A 21,524-nucleotide genomic window follows, 5' to 3' on the forward strand; every position below is an offset into this window, starting at 1 on the left:
CGAGATTGTCCTTCCTGTTTCTTTTGTTGACCCACTTCCACATATAGAAAAGAGGAAGGTGCAGCTTTGCAGCCTACTTAACCTGCCTGTTATGCCCTGCAGGTCCTGTGACTTGAGGAACCCTGGGAGGGAAGCAGGGAAGATCCGTGATCCTTGCAGAAGTGGATCAGTGGATCCACACTGACAGGTCTATGCGATTTGCTGTCCTAGGCTTGCCCCCTTCCCCTCCAGAGGCAGGCCCAGGTCATTAACGTGCTGGAACACCAGGAGTGGGCAGCCTCTGGAGGTGAATAGTTCTTAGTTGTGCTCACAGGGAAGATACAAATGGGAAATGTGCCTCTTCTGTGAGAAGTTTGGGAACAATAAGCTGGCCCATGTGCAAAACTGATTGGGATGAAAGTTACAGTGTCTCATGTTTACTTCTGGATCCCATGACAAATGGTGTATTTCATGCATGAACTCTTACCTTGTTGACTGCCACATTTGTATAAACAAGGAACTACTTTTTTCTTTTGAAAAAGAAAACTATAAATTGTATTGGGAGTTTCATTGCAAAGTGTAGAAACTTCAAAAAAATAAAAAACCAAACAGGCTATTTACCACACCTACAGATTTATAATGACCTTTAGGAATACTGATCTGAAACATTTTCTTTTTGGCTACTGTTAACAGGACGTGGGTATGGATTATTATTTAATAGGAGAATCGTTTGAAACATCCGTTCCTTGGGACAGGTAAGAGGAGCGCTTTTGCACTCGCTTTCTTGTGATAGTCCTGTTTTTCTGAGAACTTTCTGAGTGTTTTGTCTCAGATTTAATGTTCTAATGTGGTAGAAGTTCTTTAGTGTAGCAGAGTCACTAAAATGTTCTAGGAATAGGAAGATGGGATGCTGTCTTTGGCCTATTTGAAGCCTGCTTTAGCAATAGAAGTCCACCTTGTGTTTCAGGTTGAATTAAAACATTCAGTTATATTTCAGAATCCATTATAAGAATGAAACGCTCGATAGCTAATTTTTCAACCTTAGCACTGGTCAGCAAATGAAATAGGCCCGTAGCTAGAAAATTTTAGGGGTGGGGGCTACAGGGCCCCAATGACACCACAAATGACATCACAAAAAGTTTAAAAAATTAAAAATAAAATAAAAGCCTGGGTGGGTTTTTAGCAGCAGCAGCAAGGCCAGACAAGGTGGCCGGGAGAAAGAGCTGCTTCTGGGCAGCTGCATTGGGGCCTGCTCACGGGACAGTGCCTGAGCTGGGGTGCAGAGGCGGAGCGCAGCAGTCAAGGCGAGCAGGGCAAACCAGCAGCGGTGTGAGCTGCCACTCATCATCTCCCAGGGGCAGGTGAAGCAACCCCCCAGCTGGAGCCCCTGCCCCGCTGAGCTGTGTGTTTGCCCCATTGGGGAAACAAGTTGCATCACTGAGAGCTGCCCCTTGCTGCCTGGGGAGTGCGTGAGAAAGTGGCAGCGCAGTCGTAAGTGGTGGGGCCAGCTGATTTTCCCAGGGGTGAGGGTGGAAGGACCTTCCCCCACCGTGGCCCCACTGTACTTACGGGCCTGAAATGAAATGCCGTCTCTTTTCATTCTGTCTTCCAAAAACTATTCCAGTCAATCTCTTTGGCTGGTCCTGTAACACTAGGAGGAACCTCACAAATATATTTGGCATTCATGTGGAATGTGAAACTCCAGAATTTGCTGGGTTGTGTTTAAGACTTGAAATAAGTGTGCTTCCGCTTGTGTTCTCTTGTGCGTTAGCTCTTTTTAGCTTCTGCAAGTACATGGTGGTTTTTTTTAACCAAACCAGACATGTATTCACTGTAAGTTTAATCTTCCAGCCCAGTCATTTTCAACTCGGATCTGACTCAGGCCATCCATACCACATTCAGGAGCACTATGGAATCAGACTAGCAAGGGAACTGAAGCTAAAATGAAAGAGCTATCTACATAGCTCTGTTACTAGGTACAAGCCTGTGAAATCAGGGGTGAAGTCCTGACTGAAGAGCCAAAAGGGAGAAAACAGCACAAAGAGGATCAGTACTTGTTTCTCAGCTTTCTTCTTCTTTTCCAGGGTTCTAGACCTCTGCAGAAATGTAAAAGAAAGAATAGTAAAAGAATGCAAAGAGAGAGGCGTTCAGTTCCCACCTTTTGCTACCTGTCGGTAAGGCTCAGTTCTTAATGTCTTCTTCCTTTGTAGTGGAATAGATCAGTAGTGGAAGTCTCAGAATGATGCAGTAAAACTGTCAAGCCAATGCCCGGTAGATAATTTTAGACTAGGCTCTGAGAGACTGAGAATTCAAGTCCCCATTCTGCCATGACCTTGGGCCAGCTGTGCACTCTCAGCCTGAACTGCTACCCAGAGTTATTATGAGGATGACATGGAGGAGAGGAGACCGATATAAACCACTTCAGAAGCCCGCTGGGAAGAGAGAGGAGTAAGAAATGAAGTAATTAAAAAGGGTGGAATGTGAGCTCAGCCCTTAGAAACGCCTTGCTTTTGATTCTCACTTCAGGGTTAGAAAGTGTACCTGGAAAACTTCATTTCATGCTACTTTCCCCCTTTCATTTCATGCTACTTTCTATTTGTGGATTCTGTTGCTTTCCTGAAAAAAGACATGTTCCATCTGAAGGAGTTTTAGGGGTATACTGATAATATATTGATGCACCAAGAAAACGGATCATTTGGTATCATTTGCTTCGTTTATACTCCACCTCTCTCCCCACTTGGGACCCAAAGTGGCTCACATCATTCTGTCTCTCCTCCGTTTCATCCTCACAACAACTAACCCAAGGTCACCCAGCAAGCTTCCTTGACAGCAAGGATTTGAACCTGGGTCTCCCAGATCCTAGTTTGATACTCTGACCTCTACACCACACTAAAGTTGTGATAAGTTATAAAGCAGCTTTTTGTGTGTGTGCATGAATTTATTATTTGCCATGGCCAGATTTTCCCGTTGAGGGCAAATCAGATATTCACTAGTCAAAGTGCCTTAAGTATGAGGTTATAAAATAAAATTTATCCTAACAACCCGTATTCGTGTTGTCATATTAACATTCTGAAAATGCTACTATTGCATTAAGGAAATTTAATGTATTAGATAAATTAAAATTTACATTTAGGGAAAATCCCTCCTGCATATTTGACTCTGCCTCTCTGGTCAGATGTTCTAAAGATACAACATCAAGGGAACCTGTTTTTTTAAACAGCATAAAAAAGCAATGCCTACATTAAGGCTGTGTCTGTAGAACAGTGGCTTCAGTAGCGCCCAAGTCATTGTAAGCTCTGGTTTTGAGAATTATTTAGGAAAGCTGAAACTGTGAACCGCTCTGTGCTTTCAAATGTTTATTTTGAACATATGGAAGATATTAGGGAATTCCCAAAGAGTAATCCTGTTCCGGCTGTGTTGATGAAACAGAACTTCTGCCCCATGGCCCACAGTTTGTTCCTCGTGTGCAGAGCTTCATTATCACCAAAATATGTTACACTTTCCTTTGCATTATGCCTTTACCCCATGTTTTGACTAATAGGATCTAAAAGTTTTTGCTGTTCTAATTTTGTTTAATTTATTAGCCACGTTCTCCATAAAAATACACCCAAACAACCTATGCAGGAAAGATAGTTACCAGATGTCCTCTTTTTTTAATGTCCGGCCTCCTTTGGTCTCTCTCATTTTTTTTAACTAATGAAAGGTCCTCCTTTGGGGTTCGAAGGTTAGGAATATTTTAGTTAGTAGCCGTTATTACAGCTTAATTAGCAGGGGCATTTAAAATAAAATTTGTGGTAGTGATCACTTGTCTGAAGTAGTCCATTGGGAAATATGTCCCTTTTTTGCTTTTCAAAATATGGTAACCCTAACTAAAGCTGTTATATATGTATTTGCTCATTGATCCCATTTCTTACTGATTTGTTTAGAGTTTGTAGTCTTGTCTTTCCATCTGAAAAATGCTCAAGGCAACCTACAAAATAAAAGACAGGGGGAGGGGGAAACCCTGCAATATGGCACCAAAAATTCAGGAATAAAATGTAGAGTGCTATTATATAGTTAGATATTTTCTGTGCCATACTACTTTCTTTCATTCAAACTTGCATTTTTCATGGGCTTATGGAGAACTTAAGGGTTAGATCCAAATGATCTGTTTCGGGGAGGGAATAGCGTTCTAGGGTCCTTTCTCCATTAGAGGAAAGTGCTGCCATTAGTAGAAATGGAACCTTTGGATCCAGCCATTCTGTGCTCCATCTTGAGAGCCAGCTTTTATTCAGAGCACTGTGGTATAACTAACTCTTTTAAAACATAACAGGGTGACGCAGACCTATGATGCTGGTGCATGTGTGTATTTCTATTTGGGCTTTAACTACAGAGGAATAAGCGACCCTATTCATGTTTATGAAGAAATTGAGGTAAGGTACCTGCATGTCATTCTCATGTTACTGACAAATAATTGTGTTAATACAGCAATGTTTATGGCTCCATAATAGAGATTAAAAGAAAATCTTCACATTGTGGCCGTGTATAGATAGAGAAGAGATTTTTCTACAAATCTGGGGGAATCTTTGGGTTGCAGAAAAATCCAAGAATGAAAAAAGGGGGTTTTTAAAAACAGGAAAACACAGCCAGAAAGTGGGTGGGGGTAGGAAATGAGATCTTGTGAGTTATAGCTCAGCTGCCATTTTGAGGGTTGCTCAGGAACCCCAAAAACATTGTTGATGGTCTCCATGGACACCACTGACAAGGAAAAATAAGGCAACAGGGAAAGATGACAAAGGCAATGAAAGCAGAAGATATAGGAGGGAAGGGGGGGCAATGGCAGAGAGTGAGGGGGCATCTCCCACCTTGCACTCCCCCAATCTTTTGGTAAATTTGTGGGACACAAATCCATGAGTAATTAGTATCAGACATTGGAGAGCCAGTTTGATGTAGTGGTTAAGAGTGGCAAATTCTAATCTGGAGAACTGGATTTGATTCCCCACTCCTCAGCAGCTGGGTAACCTTGGGTCAGTCACAGTTCTCTCAGAGCAGTTTCTATCAGAGCTCTCTCAGCCCCACTTGCCTCACAGGGGGCCTGTTGTCGGGAGAGGAAGGGAAGGAGATTGTAAGCTGCTCTCTGAGTGAAGGGAGACTCTTTCTGAATTTTACCTATATATGCAGTGTTTAATGGTATGCCATCCATGAGGGTTCCTGTTTTTCAGGTACATTGTTCTATTTTAGTCAACCTTTGAAAAGCATTACACAGTTTTTGTTTCTTAGTTGCAAAAGTTTGAAAGCTTATCTGTCCCAAGATGGTAAAGTTAGCATCTAAGATGCTATTAGAATCGCAGGCCGAAGCTTATTGTGCCAGATACCGTAAATCTTGATTTGCAACAGTTGCTAGTTCTAAAGGGAATTAAAGGGGTTATCTTGCTTGTTTCAGCCAAATCTGGATTGATAAATAATTTAACGTTCTTTCTTTCAGAGCGCAGCTAGAGAAGAAATCCTCGCTAACGGAGGGAGTTTGTCACATCATCATGGAGGTATGGTTTGTTTGTGTCTGATCCCTCACTTCTAGTCGGCACTAAATTTTCTGTATGGCTTTCCCAGATACTGTTTTGCGTGCAGGATGCGAGTCCTAGTATTGCTGCGTTACTTTCCACTTTTTCTGTTTTAAATAAGACTCGAGAGCTTTTTGCTGTCAGAAATGCTTACTTGGTTGTCTGCAGCAAGAACTGTTTACCACTGTGAGGCTGCAAAACCTGTCTTCGTTGTAAGATTGTCCCAAGTGTGGGCCTTTTAACAACTTCTCCCTTTTATTGGGTGGTATTCATTCTTTTTGCTAGTGTGAAAGGGTGCATGCAGGGATACAGTAGGGACAAGGAGCATAATTTGTGAACAGACCTATTAAGCCTACTCCTATTTATTAAACATTACTTTGGTTTGTGGTTCCCAGCTGCTTCAGAATATAGTGGAAGTTTGAGAGAGGGAGGCTGTGTTCAGCTGGCCCAGATCCAAAGTGATCATGAGAGGAAAGGATCTTTGTTGCATCCCATTTCTCCTGAGAAACCAGCTGCCCACTGGACTAATGTCTGTTGTGAGACTGAAAACCTGGATAGCCCAGGCAAGCCCAATCTCATAAGCTAAGCAGGATGACACTGGCAAGGACTTGGATGAGAGACCTCCAAGGGGCACCTGGGCCAGGATGCAGGGGCAGGCAATAGCAAGCCACCTCTCTGAATGTCCAAGCCTCACTAGGGTTCACCAGAAGTCAAACATGATTTTTCAGGGACATACACGCATGCACACACAAACACAGACATGCCATTTCCTCTGTCCACCTCCAAGAAGCCACTTTTGAAGGTTAGGAGACCTTGCAGCAAAAAAACCAGCATGTTCAAAGGTTGCCCTCCATGTTCTCCATGTGAGCTCTTCTCTAAATGGTTACTTGTAGTAGAGCTTATGAGGGAGGAGAGTGATGACTGATGAGAAGAGATGTGCATTCAGATATATCTGGGCCAAAAATATATCCGAAATAACTTTTTATCCGTATTTTTGATGTATATTCCAGATATGCATTAGAGAATCCCAGTCAGTACTGGTGTCCTGAAAATTCACAGGAACATTCAGGAATAACCAGGGTTGATGTTAAAGGCTCCAGGATTGGGGGGTTTTCAGGAGTGTCCAGGACCAACATTTCAAAGTGTCATACTTGGGGATTCTTTGTTATATATAGACACACACGTGTGTGTGTTTCTTGGGAGAGGGGCAGCACTTACAACAGGCAAATGGGATCACGGAGGGTGCCTATGTTGGTTCTGCTATGTTTCTACTCTCTTGTTTGACACTGGTTCTGCTAGGCTTTTGCTGCCGCAGTTGCCCTGGCTTCTTATTTAGCTCTGTGATTTTACATTGGTCCAGATGGGATGGGTTCCCGTTCCTTGCTTCAGTTGCTTTGGCATGGCTTCTCTGGTTTGACATTGGATGACTTTTGCTTACCATGTTGGTCTGTGGTTCTGCTGGGAATCTCTGGTTTGATGTTGAATCTGTTGGGCTTGTTGGTTTGGTTTCCTTTGGGAGGCTTTTGGCCTATGGTTGTTTGCATTTGGTCTGTCTGTATTTCTCTTTTCTTTCTTTCTGTCTATCTGTCTCTCTTTCCTTCTCCCCCCGCCCCCAAGGAAAGCATGGCGTTTTTTCCCCATAGGAATCAAAGCAGGATGGCTTCAGCCACCTTTTTCAGGAGCCCATAGATTTGGACCTCTTGGTCCAATTCACTTGAACGTAGGGATTCTTTAGTGGACTGGCAACACCAGCTTGGCTACAGTTTTGGTGTTGTTTGGCTGAAAAACTGCTTCTCCAGACCCCCACCCCACCCCCCGCTTTTGGAAAGATTCCGCATAGAAAATAATGGACTGGAATAATTTTGGCATCCTGGAAAAAACCCAACATGAATACTGAGCCAGTTTTGGAGACATGAGTAATGTGGAAAAACTGATAATTTTGCCCTCAGTGAAATCCAGTTCTGAAAAATATAAATTTTTTCCTAGTGCACATCCCTACTGCCAATACCTCATTCTGTTTATTTTTATTTAATTCATTTGTCCCCCCCCTTCCCCCCTCCCCACCATGGGGGACTCAAAGCAGCTTACATCATTCTCCTTTCCTCCACTTTATCCTCACAACAGCCCTTTGAGAAAGTTTGGGCTGAAAGAGTGTGACTGGTCCAAAGTCATTCAGTGAGCTTCTGGCATGAGTAGGGATTTGAACCCATGTTTCTCAGATATTAGTCCAACCTGCTTAACCACTGCAGCACTCTGACTCTCTAGCATCAACTCTCCCTTCATTTTGCGTGTGATGCTATTCATGAGGGCATCTCCCCTCTCACCTTTTGGAGCACAGATGCCAGCAACAAGAAAGGGGAAGCGGCAAAGCTCTCTTTGCGATTCCCCCTTTTTGTGGTTACTGAGGATCAAAGCCAAAAGAGGTGCCATATTGCCTTCATTAGGGAGTTGTCTACAGGATGGTCTCTGGTAGTTCTATCTGGAAAAGATAAAATACTCCAGTGTTCCTAAAGGGAAGCTGAGATTTAAACAGAGCTAACATCAGAGGGAAAGGGGCCTCCCGAAGGCCACTGATAAACTACCTTGTAGAACTTTTAAAAATGTATTTGAAATATTCATTTTTAAATGTATTTGAAATATTATAAGTACAGTCACAGAGGAGGAAAAAAACAATTAAGCCATGCTCAGATTGCAGAGTACAGTGCAACAGCCACTCATTCATACATTTTTCACAGCAGACTGTCTGATTTTTCACAATTCTTACCTTTGAATTAGCTTACTAAACATTCTTCAGTGTAATAAACCACTCATACTCTTAAGAAGGCCGAATATGCAGTCATTCCCTTGGGCAAATGCAGGGTACTTTGAAGGAAATTCTAGCAATCCCAGAGCACTTGGGACTTTCTCCATCATCTACAGTGGGTGTGCAATGGTTGGAACATATTTCTGCTGGTGACATTCATCTAATCCTGCGTGTTAAATTTCCACTGTGAATATTGTTTGGGATTTATTGCTAGAATTTATTGTTTGGGAATAAACTCGGTTGTCTACCTCTTTGTTTCCTTTTTTTATTTACTGACCTTCAGGCCTTCTCATGACATTCTCAACATTGTTGGGGGGGGGTTAGTTCCTGTGTGGGGAAAGACGAATATTGATGCAATTCCTCTTCAGTGTTTGCCCTATAATTGTGATTAATAACAGTTCCTTTCACTATCTGAAAACAGACAGCCTGGTTTGTCTGCCTACAATCATGTTGTGATAAATGAAGCTATTTTAACTCTGGTTTTGTGTATCAAGTAAAACAGATGTAGTCTGGGACTTGAGGCTATAAGGGATATAAAAGCCTGTTTAACTCTATCTTCATAGTGTTTGTGATTTTTAAGGCAGGAACTGGACAGTTTATATAACAGAATTTATTCTAGAAACGGGGGGAGCTGAAATTTGTGTGTGGCAAATGGCACCATTCCTGAGGAGGTAGACCCCTATTGCAGAACTCTTCATTGTGAGAAGCACCCCGGTCTGCCAGTCACTTTAGTTTTGTACTATAAAGCGAAGGTTTTCCTTTTTGTTATGGAATGAAGTATGCATAATTCATTTTGCCCAAAGTGTGTTTGAACACCAACCTGACACAAGAGATAACTGGGTGGGCTGGGGGGACATGGCACAAATACTCCATGGAATTGGAAGGAGGTGGGAAATCCTGTGGCGAAAGGGACTTTTGCTTTTATTCCATGAACGTTGAGTTACCGTGCTTGCTAATGTCCCAAATTACAGAAATGCAACAGAGAAGATTGATAGATCAGACTGTGTCCAAGACTTAGCTTGGCAAGCCCCATCTGTAGCTTGTTTTTCCAGGCTGGCTCCAACTAGCAAGTGCGCTGGTATGTTGCCATTACAGTCCAGTAGAGCCTTATAGGTAGGAGGGAGGGTGTAACATTTCAACTGAAGAACCCACAAATTTAATGTAGGGGGATTGCAGAGTGATGGAGTAAGTGTCAGGGGGTTTAAACAGTTAAACATTTTTATCGGTGCTCTCAGGCTAATAATAATATAAACAACCTGAAAACTGTTAAGTAGTCCAAAGACTTTTGGAATTCTTCCAGAAGTTTACAGTGTGTTTTGCTAATTCCCTGGTGTTTGAAATGTCATAGAATTTTGCTGTCTTTACCAAGTTCCCATTAAATAAAAATATCCCTACGTTTTCCCTTTTTGCACCCATAAGGCATTGTTGGAAAGCTGGCCACCAAACCTGTGTCTTTTGAAGTGAGTTTCCAGTTCTGGTTTGGAGAGCAAGCATAACCCTTCGAGTTGGGTCCAGGAATGTTATGCCCCTAACAGCTGTGCTTCTGGCTCAAAGATCCTTTCACCAGTGGAAGATCCTCCTTCGCTACTACTTTGCACAGTGTTATTAAAATGTGGAACTTGCTGCCAGAGGATGTAGTGATGACTACAAAAATAAACAGCATTAAAAGGGGATTAGATAGACTTTACGGTACCTTCCATGAATCTATCAGTGGCTATTAGCCCATAATCATGACTGAGGAGAATTGCCACATTCAGAGGTACTAATCCTCTGAATCCCAGAGCCGGAAGGCAACATCCGGGGAAGGTTTTGGCTTCTATGCCCTATTGTTGGCCCTCCAGAGGAACTGCCTGGCCACTGTGTGAGACACAGTGCTGGACTAGATGGACCACAGGTATGATCCAGCAGGGCTCTTCTGTCAGAAGGATTTTGTGGCAGAGGAAGGTTTTCAAAGCTCCAGGCCTTCAAGAGTCATCTGTTGGAGGGAGGGAGCTTTGACTCACGAAAAATGTATACCCTGAAAACCTTGTTGGGGTCTGTAAGGTACTCCTGGGCTTAAGTTTAGGCCCTTCAGTCTTCAAAGCTGCAGTAATTAGGTCTGTGTCTCACACACAAAGAGCCTTGTGGCGCATAGTGTTAAAGCTGCAGTATTGCAGTCCTAAGCTCTGCTCACGACCTGAGTTTGATCCCTGGTGGAAGCTGGGTTTTCAGGTAGCCCTCTCGAGGTTGACTCAGCCTTCCATCCTTCCGAGGTCGGTAAAATGAGTACCCAGCTTGCTGGGAGGAAAGCATAGATGACTGGGGAAGGCAATGGCAAACCATCCCATAAAAAGTCTGCCGTGAAAACATTGTGAGAGCAACGTCACCCCAGAGTCGGAAACGACTGGTGCTTGCACTGGGGACCTTTCCTTTCCTCACACACACTGTGGCAACCAAGAACTTGCAACCCAATACCATAAAGGGGTTAATTGTTATTATTTTTTTTAACCAAACATGTTCACGAAGGACCACCAGGGTCTCCTGTACAGCTTTTTTTTAAATATAAAAAACCCCAAACCTTTTCTGGTTCACTAATCAAATGTACGTTAGATTTATTATTGTAGAAGTATAAAGCATAGAAAATGTGACAAGATAGATGTGTAAATTATCACTCTGACAGAACTAATGATGCACTCCCAGCACCTTCTGTTTTCGAGCACTTGGCGAGCGACTTCATTAAGTATGCGATGGCTGTTTGGTGGCTGCTCAGACAGTTCAGTTCCTCGTGGGACTAAGTTATGAGGGGAGGTGGCAGGCGGGGGGGACAGGCACTCTGGCTGTCAGACATCCTGCTGCGGCTTTAATGTGCTCCATCTTGTTGGGCCAGTTGTTTTTTCAGTCTTTCTGGAGACAATTACATCTATAACCACAGGAGAAGCTCGCTGAAAACAGCTTTGCTAATCACGGCAGATAATGGCATTGGCTGTGCGTTGTCTCGTTAGCTGGAACGTGGTTGGCTGGAGTTGCGGCGTTCGGCCCTCCTTAGAATTTCAGTGGCGAACATGCCCCTGTGATCAGGGAGAGTAGGAATGGAGTTGCAGGAGAAATGCATGTTGCTTTTTAAAAAATGTACATGAAATTTCATATTCAAGTAGAAAGCGTGCACACAAGTACAAGCTAGGCTTTCAAGTTTTGGTTGACTTCAGTATTTGTCCTTTTGCTTCTGTTTCTCCCAGTCATTTAACATGTCAGGCTTTTTTCTCTTACATTTTAGCTTTTTTCTGTTCATGTTATATTTATAGTCCAACTTTCTCACAGGGACTTGAAGGTGATTTACACATAATGTCAGTATAATCAACAAAATGGGGCATTAAACAATGCCATTAGGGTTTTAGCAGTCTCGAACAGAGATTGCCAAACTTGCTTAACATGAGAGCCACAGAGAATAAACATCAGATATTTGAGAGCTGGAAGGAAAGCAAGACAAATAGATTTTTTTTGGGGGGGAGGGGAGGTAGAAAGAAAGCAACTTTAACTTTAAAAGCCACTTGCTGGGTTGGCTTGGAGGAGTGATTTAAAGAGAGAAATGTCTTCTCCGAGCTGGCTGACATGGCAGTGGGGGCTTTGAGAGCCACACAGTATGTGTGGAAGAGCCACCCCTGGTCTGCAACCACCAGAAAGAACTGAAGCATAGCATAAGTAGTAACAGGACACATTAAGCAGTACAAAAATTACATAACAGAACCGTCCTTACAGTCTGTACTGTACACAGCAGTATAGACCACAGTCCCAAATAATTTCTCCAAGTACGTTTGTGAACCATTTTGTCCAGTGCAGCCCTGTCACCTGGGCGGAAAAGACCCCTTGAATAATTCCATTGTACATAGTTTGCAGAAAGCCAGGGGAGTGAGAGCTTTCCTGACCTCGGGCAGGCCATTCCGTAGGATGGGAGCCACAATGGAGAAAGCGTGGGGATGAACAGTTGTTGATTTTGCCCGTTGGCACCACCGAAGCTCCTGCTGGCTCAAGTGATGTTGCCATAGCAGAGCATAAGCGAGAGAGGCAGTCCTGGAAAGTAAAGGGTCATGGTTATGAAGGGCTTTGTATCTGATAGCCAATACTTTAAACTGAGCCCAGTAACAAATGTGAAGCCAATGGAGCATCAATAGAATGGGAGCAACCTGCTCGTTCCATCTATCTTCCAATAGTAACTGAGCTGCAGCATTTTGGACCAGCTGGAGTTTCTGAGTTGATTTTGAAGGGAAATCAAGGTACAGTGTATTAAGAACATAAGAGAAGCCATGTTGGATCAGGCCAACGGCCCATCAAGTCCAACACTCTGTGTCACACAGTGGCAAAAAATGTTATATACACACATACACTGTGGCTAATAGCCACTGATGGACCTGTGCTCCATACACTGTGGCTAATAGCCACTGATGGACCTGTGCTCCATATTTTTATCTAAACCCCTCTTGAAGGTGGCTATACTTGTGGCCGCCACCACCTCCTGTGGCAGTGAATTCCACATGTTAATCACCCTTTGGGTGAAGAAGTACTTCCTTTTATCCGTCTTAACCTGTCTGCTCAGCAATTTCATCGAATGCCCACGAGTTCTTGTATTGTGAGAAAGGGAGAAAAGTACTTCTTTCTCTACTTTCTCCATTCCATGCATTATCTTGTAAACCTCTATCATGTCACCCCGCAGTCGACGTTTCTCCAAGCTAAAGAGTCCCAAGCGTTTCAACCTTTCTTCATAGGGAAAGTGCTCCAGCCCTTTAATCATTCTAGTTGCCCTTCTCTGCACCTTCTCTAAAGCTATAATATCCTTACATATATTATATATTATATTATTACAGTAATATACTCTTAATCAGGGGTGGAATTCTAGCAGGAGCTGCTTTGCATATTAGGCCACACCCCCTTGATGTAGCCAATCCTCCAAGAGCTTACAGAAAAGAGCCTTGTAAGCTCTTGGAGGATTGGCTACACCAGGAATGTGTGGCCTATTATGCAAAGAAGCTCCTGCTAGAATTCCGCCCCTGCTCTTAATGTTGTTGTGATATGGATCCAGGTCAGCCATATCAAGGTAAGGTGCCGTTTTGCGGACTAGGTTGAGTTGATAGAAAACCTTTTCTTTCAGCTGTATTAACTTGCTCCTTCAGGGATAAAGCTGGATCCAGTATAACCCCCAGGCTCAACTGAGTCGGCAAAGGTCGGTTGAATGCTGTTAGAAGTGGGGAGAACAGTGTCCTTCAAGACCTCCACCTTTCCCAGCCAGCATCGCCGCTTTCTTTTCAGGGCTTAGTTTCGATTAGTTTCTTTTCAGCCAGTTCCGCAGCCTGCTTGTATTCCTCAGAGGGGAGGAACAAAAACACTCTGCTCTCCATCAGGCGTCCCTCATCATTCATTATTCTGTTGGCAGTTTAGCTACCATGAGAGCAGGGGCGGGCAAGATGGCTTGAACGCAGCCACAAATACTTTGGAGAGTCAGGCCCAGGAGATGCAAATTGCCTCATACAAATTGGTCATGCCTGAGGTTGAAAAACTGTTCTTTGCCTTGGTCTAAGAGTTAAATACTTGGGTGGCTCTGACAGTAAACAGCCACTTTATATAAAAACCTACTCTTTAAAAAAATAACATAGGTTGTCCATAAAATCAGAAAATTGAATCTGCATTATTTGCGATTAACCAGATTGTAGGGCATGGTCTGTTGTGATGGCTTTGTGGCGATTTCCAGAGTAGCCTTGAGCAGTGTTCCTTCTAAGCTGAGTCAGCGTGAGCTAGCTCACAGATTTTCTTAGCCTCCAGCTCACACATTTTTTGTCTCAACTCAGGAAGGATGACCCCAGAGCAGAATAATTTATGCAGTTGCTCACAACTTTAATGCCAGTAGCTCACAACTTTGATACTAGTAGCTCACAAAGAATTTTTGCTCACAAGACTTTGCAGCTTAGAGGGAACATTGGCCTTGAGTATGTACATGTGGTTAAACTTGACCGATCACTTGTGAGTCTTACTCATTGGGCTTATCTTCTCTGAACGTAATCTGAAGCTATGTCCAGTATGTTGGGTTCCATGTTGATCTAAAAAGAGTTGGTGTTGGTTTTAAAGTCTTGCAAACACATTCTTTGGAATTTTTTGAATTTAGGATCACCGTTGCTGTTCAAACCTGCCAGAGCATCTTGTTGAGAGAGTTTGAGCTACGTGTAATTATTTTTAATGTGACGCACGGTCTTGGTTTAAACTTTATCTAAATTTCATAGTTTTGTAAAGAGAGTAGGCAGTGTGGGCTTCCTCTGGGAGTACTCTTGAGTTTAATGAGCTTGATAGTCTGGTGGGCTCAATAAATCAAACAAAGCAAAACATTTCTCATTTTTGAATAAAAGCATTTATCACCCAGTGTTTGTTCATTCATGGTCACAAGATTGATTGGCTCCTGCTATTATGATGAATATTAAAGACTTGCTTTCTCCCTCCCCTCCTCCTTTCTTCTCCAGTGGGCAAGTTACGGAAGCACTGGCTGAAGGAGAGCGTTTCCGACGTTGGCTTTGGAATGCTGAAATCTCTCAAACAATACGTGGACCCCAATAACATCTTTGGAAACCGGAATCTTTTATAAACCTCTTTCCCTGTCTGTATTCAGAATGATACACGTGCGAATATCTATATTAATGGTTTTGAGTCTCACAGCGGTCCTGGTAACAAATATAGCATGGACCCAATTTCAAAACTTGCTTTTTCCATCTTTAGTTCCTTTGGTCGAATAGGTTCGTCCGGTTAGTCGTAACAGGGACTATCCAAGCTCCTTCCAGATGTTTCAAACCCAACCGAATGTGCTAAGGGTCAGTTGATCTGAGAATGCAACTTTGGGTGAACCCATTTTGGCTCTTTCCCACCACGACGTATTTTATTGCAAGAATACCCGCGGCTGACTCTTGATGTTTCTGTCATAGGAAGCCCTTCTTTATCGAAATAACAATCCTGGGACACAAGTGAAAAGACAGCGCTGTTATTAGTGAAAGGTTAAGCAAATGGATAAGGTCCTTTGGTGGTGGTGGTTGGTTAGCTGGTTGTTTTTTAAGCAGACTTGTGCTTGGGAGTGCTTTGCCAGTCCTTCCCATCTGGCAGTGCTAAAAACATCACCTAACAACTGGAGTCTGAATTGCAATATCTGGAACAAAACTGATGGACACCAGAAGAACAAATGGTTATTTTGGGCATTGAGGGGTAGAAATCTTTACCACATAAAATATATTGGGCTTTCATAATTTTGTCCTGATAAAATGTCTAAGTTTCTTTTTAGAAGGCACTTCTCAGAAAAGCCTGTCAGGTTCAGAGCCACTCCGACGTTTCAGACATTCCAAGTCGGCAACAACTTGGGCTGAGTAGTCTCGTGACTGTAATTAACTAGCCATAAACCTAATCAGTTCTTCCATATAGCTAGGACGTTGAACTAAAAAGAGTGTTAGTGAGCATTAAAATGAAACCTACCTTAATGCGGTATATAATACAGTTAATCCCTTTTCACAGTGGGAGTGGGGGGGGGAGTCAGTCCTTAAAACAAATTGGCTTCCTTTTACGATTTTAAAGGGCAATGCAGAATGTCAGCTTAGTTTTGTCTGTCCCTTGTCTAGATCATACCCAGTGTTTTCAAAATTAAGCTCTTTCTAAGTCCAACTGATTTCAATTATGTATTTTGCCCATAGTAAATAATTGCTGTCAACAATATAGGGCGGAGAGGGGGACAGATTAGAATACATTCTATGTCTGAAGTAGTCTTAAACAAGAATATCTAAATGTTACTTGAACTGTAAGCTTAATTCACTGGTTAATTTTTGCTAGCTGCAAGTAGGAATTTTTAATATGTACATTGTACCACGCTAACTTGGCCACAAAACTGTCCAGGTTGGATCCAGATCTCCAAACATTTGAAGAGGCAATGTTTGCCCATTCCCCTGTCCTGAATGCAGAGTCTTGGGAGTCCCCTGACTCTAATGAAGCACAGCAGACAGAAGGCGAAAGCAGGAAGGTTTCCTTAACCGTACTGTGGATTCGATGCTTTAATTTTAACCTGCTCAGCTTTTTAGTGTCAAAAAGCTCAAATTCTGTATATGGCCAAGGTTCTACTTTTTTATACCCTAAAAAGCACCTTTAAAATGGACACGCACAACATCCCATCCCAACTGCTCATGGTCTGCTGGACTTGAAATTGTAACTGCACTCCGGAAAGCCCTCTTAATCCATGAGAGGGGGGAAAAATCAGCATGTTTGTTCCAAGGAATTTTTGCTGAAGGCAGAGTAGACATTAAGACTGACAGAACATACCTGCTTTTGACTGTGTACTGTATATCCTTTTAATCTGAGTTGATCTCGTTTCTCATTTGGACACCAGGAATATTTAGCTTTTTTTTTTGTTGAAATTGAGCATGTTCATGTGCCTATGGAGCACAAAATTCTAGGAGCAACGTGCATTTTTTTCGGGGGGGGGGCTGCCTTTTTTAATAGAATTAAAGCAAAAAATTCCTTATTTTTACTCACTCTGAGCAAGGTTGTGTTTCTCCAAGTCATGCAAGTTCATCTATGGTGCTTAATTTATTTGTCTTACTGATGGCGGTTTCCTAATCTTTTGGTGGTGTTACTGGAAATTGCACCGTGGGAGGTAGTACTTGGGGGAGGGCTGTATTTTCGTAAATCGATAAATAGCTAGATAACGGGGAGCGTCCAGATCATGAAGTATGAACTTGTGTCATGTTAATACTCTCGTATCTAGCAAAAGTAATTGTGGGGCTTGCAGAAATGGACAGGCGTGAAGGATAAGACACAATGCAGATTACTGTGAACAAATTGTAAGTTGCTTTTGTCTATTTTGCTAAAACTGATTCTGGTTCCTTCCTTGGAAAAAAAATTTAACTGTTCAGAGCCATTAGCAAAAGCACCTGTAAAGCATACCCAAGTTGAGTGCTAGCTCAAAAAAGTGAAATGCTCATTAAAGATAAAATGCAAATTTACCAAATGGGAAGTTATTGACTGTGTGTTCATGGCATTCCGGTGGGATAAAAATAATAGCAAAGAATATACAGGTAATCTACAAAAGTACCGCTGTGATGGTTGTCTTTTCACCACAGCTGCAGATCTTTTAGCATTCATTGGGTGGTTTCCCAGGAGCTGCGTGCACATCTTGGCCTGGAGCAGGACTTTGGAACGCATGATAGCTGCCATGTGCAGAATCCAGCCTTTGGTGTGTCAGAGTCAACTTTCGCAGGGAGAGCTGTTTCACATCACTCGACCCTTTTAAACTAAAGATGCCCGAGTTTGAGCCAGGGACCTTCTGCATGTAAAGCAGATGTTCTCTTCCCCCCACCCCCCATCTTCCTACCTCTACTACCTCTACTCTGGCATTCTTTTAGCGGCTACTCCTTTAAGTTGGGGATGACCTCTGGAGCAGCATCTGATGCTGGCCAAAAAAAGCTGTCAGAAACGCAAATAGAAGCACATGTATGCTCTGGTTTTAGAAACACCCAGCAACCATTTTGTTTTAGGAGTTAGCCATACTTTAGAGCAGGAATCCCTAAACATGGTGCCAGGGTGTCTGTTGACACCTTTCGCGGTGCCCACCAAGTGTTCTTAGAAAGTGGCAGGGTTGAGTGGGACTTTTCTACAGCAAGGCTTCTCATTGGCTGTGCAGATTTTTAAGCACATTGCTTTGGCAGCACCACAGCACAGGATATTCACTGCTTGGCTGAAAGTAAGCCACAGCAGCCAATTTCGTGGCTGGCTCCACTTCCTGCAGCAGCCATTTTGTAGCAACTCCCTGTGTCAAAATCCCAGAGGTGCCTACAGGCTCAAAAAAGATCGAGGACCCTTGCTTTTCAGCCTGCCTGGCATGCCGCTACACAAAATGGCAGTGTTCAAGAAGCATCACTGGGGGGGGGGGGGTTGGTTGCTGAGGGTTGTTATTAGCAAACCAAAAGCAGCACCCAGTCTGGTGTGGCTGGCCATTGGTCCCTCCCAGTGTTTAACAGTATGTGAAGGATTCTGTATGGAGCTCCCTGGGACTCCCAGCTAATATGCTGGTGCTGAATGGGTTCTTCACATCTGGGGGACAAGATTTTCTAGCCCGGGGTCAGGGATGGGGCAGTAGCCTTCCCCACACCCACCAGTGCTGTATTCAGAAGTGAAGAGACTATCCAAAGCAGCTGCAGAAAGTTGTGAAAGTAGGCCGTTGGAAAAAGTTAATTCTACTGGCCAGCCTAAAAAAGCTCCCTGGATCCTAGTATTGCTTCACTTTCTGTTTCAAGAGGGAGCTTTGCTGGTGGACATCTTCTGCAGGAAGAACACAGGCTGTTTTAAAGCAAGCTTGGCCAGGTTTTTGTTCACATTGTTAACTCACTGTGCTTGCTTTAAGCTAAAAACAAGAGCCGGAATGCAAAGGACTGGTTGACTTTTGTGTAGGCCTCCCCCCCCCCTCTCCAAACATAGCAACCTTCTGTTATCCCACATGGCAATCTGCCTTTTGAAAGTTGAAAGAAAGTTCAAAAGGAAGTTTGAAAGAAATTGACAATTCTGCTGTCTGTGTGCTTGAAGTAGTGCTTTAGGTTGTGACTGAAGTTCTGTTAATTTCTTCTTTGGCCAAATGCAGGTCTGTAAATTTGTGACATTAAACGTCTTTGCACTGTTTACTTTTATAGCAATTTGGGTGTAACTTCTAAGAAATTTCACAAGACTTCTTCCCCTTCAAGTTGGAAAAGTGATGAAAAGCCAGTGTTTGCAGAGTTTTCAATGTAATGACACTTTATATAAAATGTGCCTCTTATTCTACGCTGAATTAGAGTATCAAATTAAGCAGCTCTTCCGCATTAATACTAACCAATCAAAGCATACACAATTTTATGTAATTAGGAGAAAACTTAAGTTGTATCATATACTGATGCTAATTGTACAATTATAGTAATGAAGTTGAAAGTGATGCTTGCTAAATAGAATGGTGCTAAATTTTCTCCTCTTGAGCTGATTAAATTAATACTTTTTTTAAATTACCAGTTGTGTTTACTTCATTCAAATACAATTTTGCATGGAAGGTTGAAGCAGCAATATAAAGCAACCATACAAAGTAATATTGCATAACCAGTTTGTAGCATCTTTATCCTGCCCCTCTACCAAGGAGTTCAGGATAGCATACATGGTTCTCCATTACCTCCTTACAACAACCTTGTGAAGGAGGTTAGGCTAAATGCCTGACTCACAGTAACCTAGCCAAATGGGGTTTTGAAGTTGGGTCTCCACTCTTCAACCTAATACTCTAATTCAGCAATGCATAACTCAGAACACTTGAATGGGTCAGAGTGGAACTTGATCAGAACTAACTGGGGCATACTGTGGAAATACGACATCACTAGACTCTAAGCCCATCAATGTCAGGATTTGGGAGACTGGGAATGTAACAGTGCTAAAGGTACGAATCATCGCCCATCTTTTAATGCAGCCTCAATTTGCCTCAGGGAATGGGAGATGAGGTTTAACCCTTCCTCCACCACGTTATGGTGAGTGATTTTGTGATTTGAACCAGACATTTCCTGGAGATCATTGACTCGTTCTCTTTGAGGTGGGTCTTGCCAACAAGAGAAGCTGCAGGGGATGAAGGGAGCTTTCTCACTCTGTTCTTACATTGCAACATACTCCGCTCCCTGAAACCATCTCCCCCGGGGTAGTGGAACTGTCGGGAGCAGGGAGTGGCACACTGGTGTGGGGGGGTAATGACCCCCCCCCCCAATCATTCTCATCTGTAAGCAGAAAATGGAGATTTTAAAAGTAAAAGAAAATGAGATGATATTCAAACTATAGCCTCTCATGGGAAAAAAGGGAATCTTGTTATCCATAAATTAAGGGGTTTAACTTGGGTTCCAAACATTTCTGCAACTGAAGATGCAAGGGCATATCTTTCTTCTCTCCCAATGCTACAAAAGCAAAATATGCTCTGTGTGGGCTTATCTGTATCCCAGGTTAGGCTAGCCTAAAATTAGGCCAGGTGTTTAGCTTCCCTTGTTAAGTTTTCATTCTGGCTTTGACATTCTCCCACAATTCAGTAAAGCCAATAATAAAATTTGTGGCTCGTTTTCAACCCCTCCACTTTATACCATTTCTTTATTTGCCCAGAAAGTGTCTGTTGGATGTGTGGGTGGGGGGGAAGCTTGTTAGTCTCAGATGTGTTTAGAGCCATGTGAAATACCCACATTCGGCACCAAGAAAACAGATTCTGATAAAAGCAGTGAATAATCTGTGGTATGTTTGTTCGACGGACAGACTGGGCAACTGAAGTAAAACCAGACACTTGCTGTCGACACAGAGGGCAGTGTGAGTGCAATCCATCAATCCTGAGTAGATGCAACTCTGGGGAATTAGAGGAAATGACAGAGGCCAACTCCAGCAGTTGACCTTTTATGCAGGGACCCAAAGGCAGAAACAGCCAAGAGTTTCTTGAGGAAAAGTCGGGTTAAGGTAGCTGTCCAAGAAATCCTGACTGCAAAGCATTTCAGAAGAAGTAGCTTTTTAGACACCCCCTTCCCCCAACTAGTGAGACAACATCAAATCAAAAAATATTTCAGTCCCCTATCATTCCTTTTCAGTCAGACTGTTGTGCTAATTCACACTTCTGTAACTCGGGCCTGAAAACAGTAATGTGCTATATGTGGGACTGCCCTAGAAATAGCCCATAAATTTCAGTTTGTTCCAAATGATGCCACGTTTTTTAATCTGGTGTAGCATGGCATACTGATCCAATCCTGCCACAATTACTTTGGGTTCTGGTTTCAAGTCAGGGTGCCAGTTCAGTGAAGCTCCGCACAGCCAGGGGCCTACATACCAAAAGGCTTTTCTTCATTTGACCTGGCCTGTATGCCTACTTAGTGACACTATATTATTTTACCAGGTACCTAGAATATTAAGCTGTTGTGCCTTCTCTTGCCTGGGATGTGGAAGTTTGGTGAGGGGATTTTCCAAACCCTTTCTTTGATATCTCTTCATAATATCTTTATAGAAATTTGGTCAATTACCCTGTGGTTTATTGACTGAGGGAGCACACTGAAAATACTTTTGCTTCAGGTGGGCAGCCATGTTGGTCTGAAGCACTAGAACAGATTTTAAGTCCAGTGGCACCCTTAAGACAAAAGTTTATTCGAAGTATGAGCTTTCATATACAAGCACACTTCAGGTGATGTTGGATG

At 42.9% G+C, this 21,524-nt stretch overlaps 1 protein-coding gene across 1 annotated transcript in view; it reads left to right on the plus strand.

Annotated features, from left to right (window-relative positions):
• The window catches only part of AGPS (alkylglycerone phosphate synthase), a 78,209-nt gene extending 58,869 nt beyond the window's left edge, over positions 1–19,340 (plus strand). The window contains exons 16-20 of the mRNA XM_060256993.1: positions 673–734; positions 2,064–2,153; positions 4,292–4,391; positions 5,444–5,501; positions 14,802–19,340. Of these exons, the coding sequence (XP_060112976.1) occupies positions 673–734; positions 2,064–2,153; positions 4,292–4,391; positions 5,444–5,501; positions 14,802–14,923 (432 nt within the window). The 3' untranslated portion in view covers positions 14,924–19,340. The remainder of the gene's footprint in view (positions 1–672; positions 735–2,063; positions 2,154–4,291; positions 4,392–5,443; positions 5,502–14,801) is intronic.
• The last annotated feature ends 2,184 nt before the right edge of the window (positions 19,341–21,524 follow it).

Source organism: Heteronotia binoei, chromosome 16 (genome assembly GCF_032191835.1).
Source record: "Heteronotia binoei isolate CCM8104 ecotype False Entrance Well chromosome 16, APGP_CSIRO_Hbin_v1, whole genome shotgun sequence".
In the NCBI taxonomy this organism is placed as follows: Eukaryota; Metazoa; Chordata; class Lepidosauria; order Squamata; family Gekkonidae; genus Heteronotia; species Heteronotia binoei.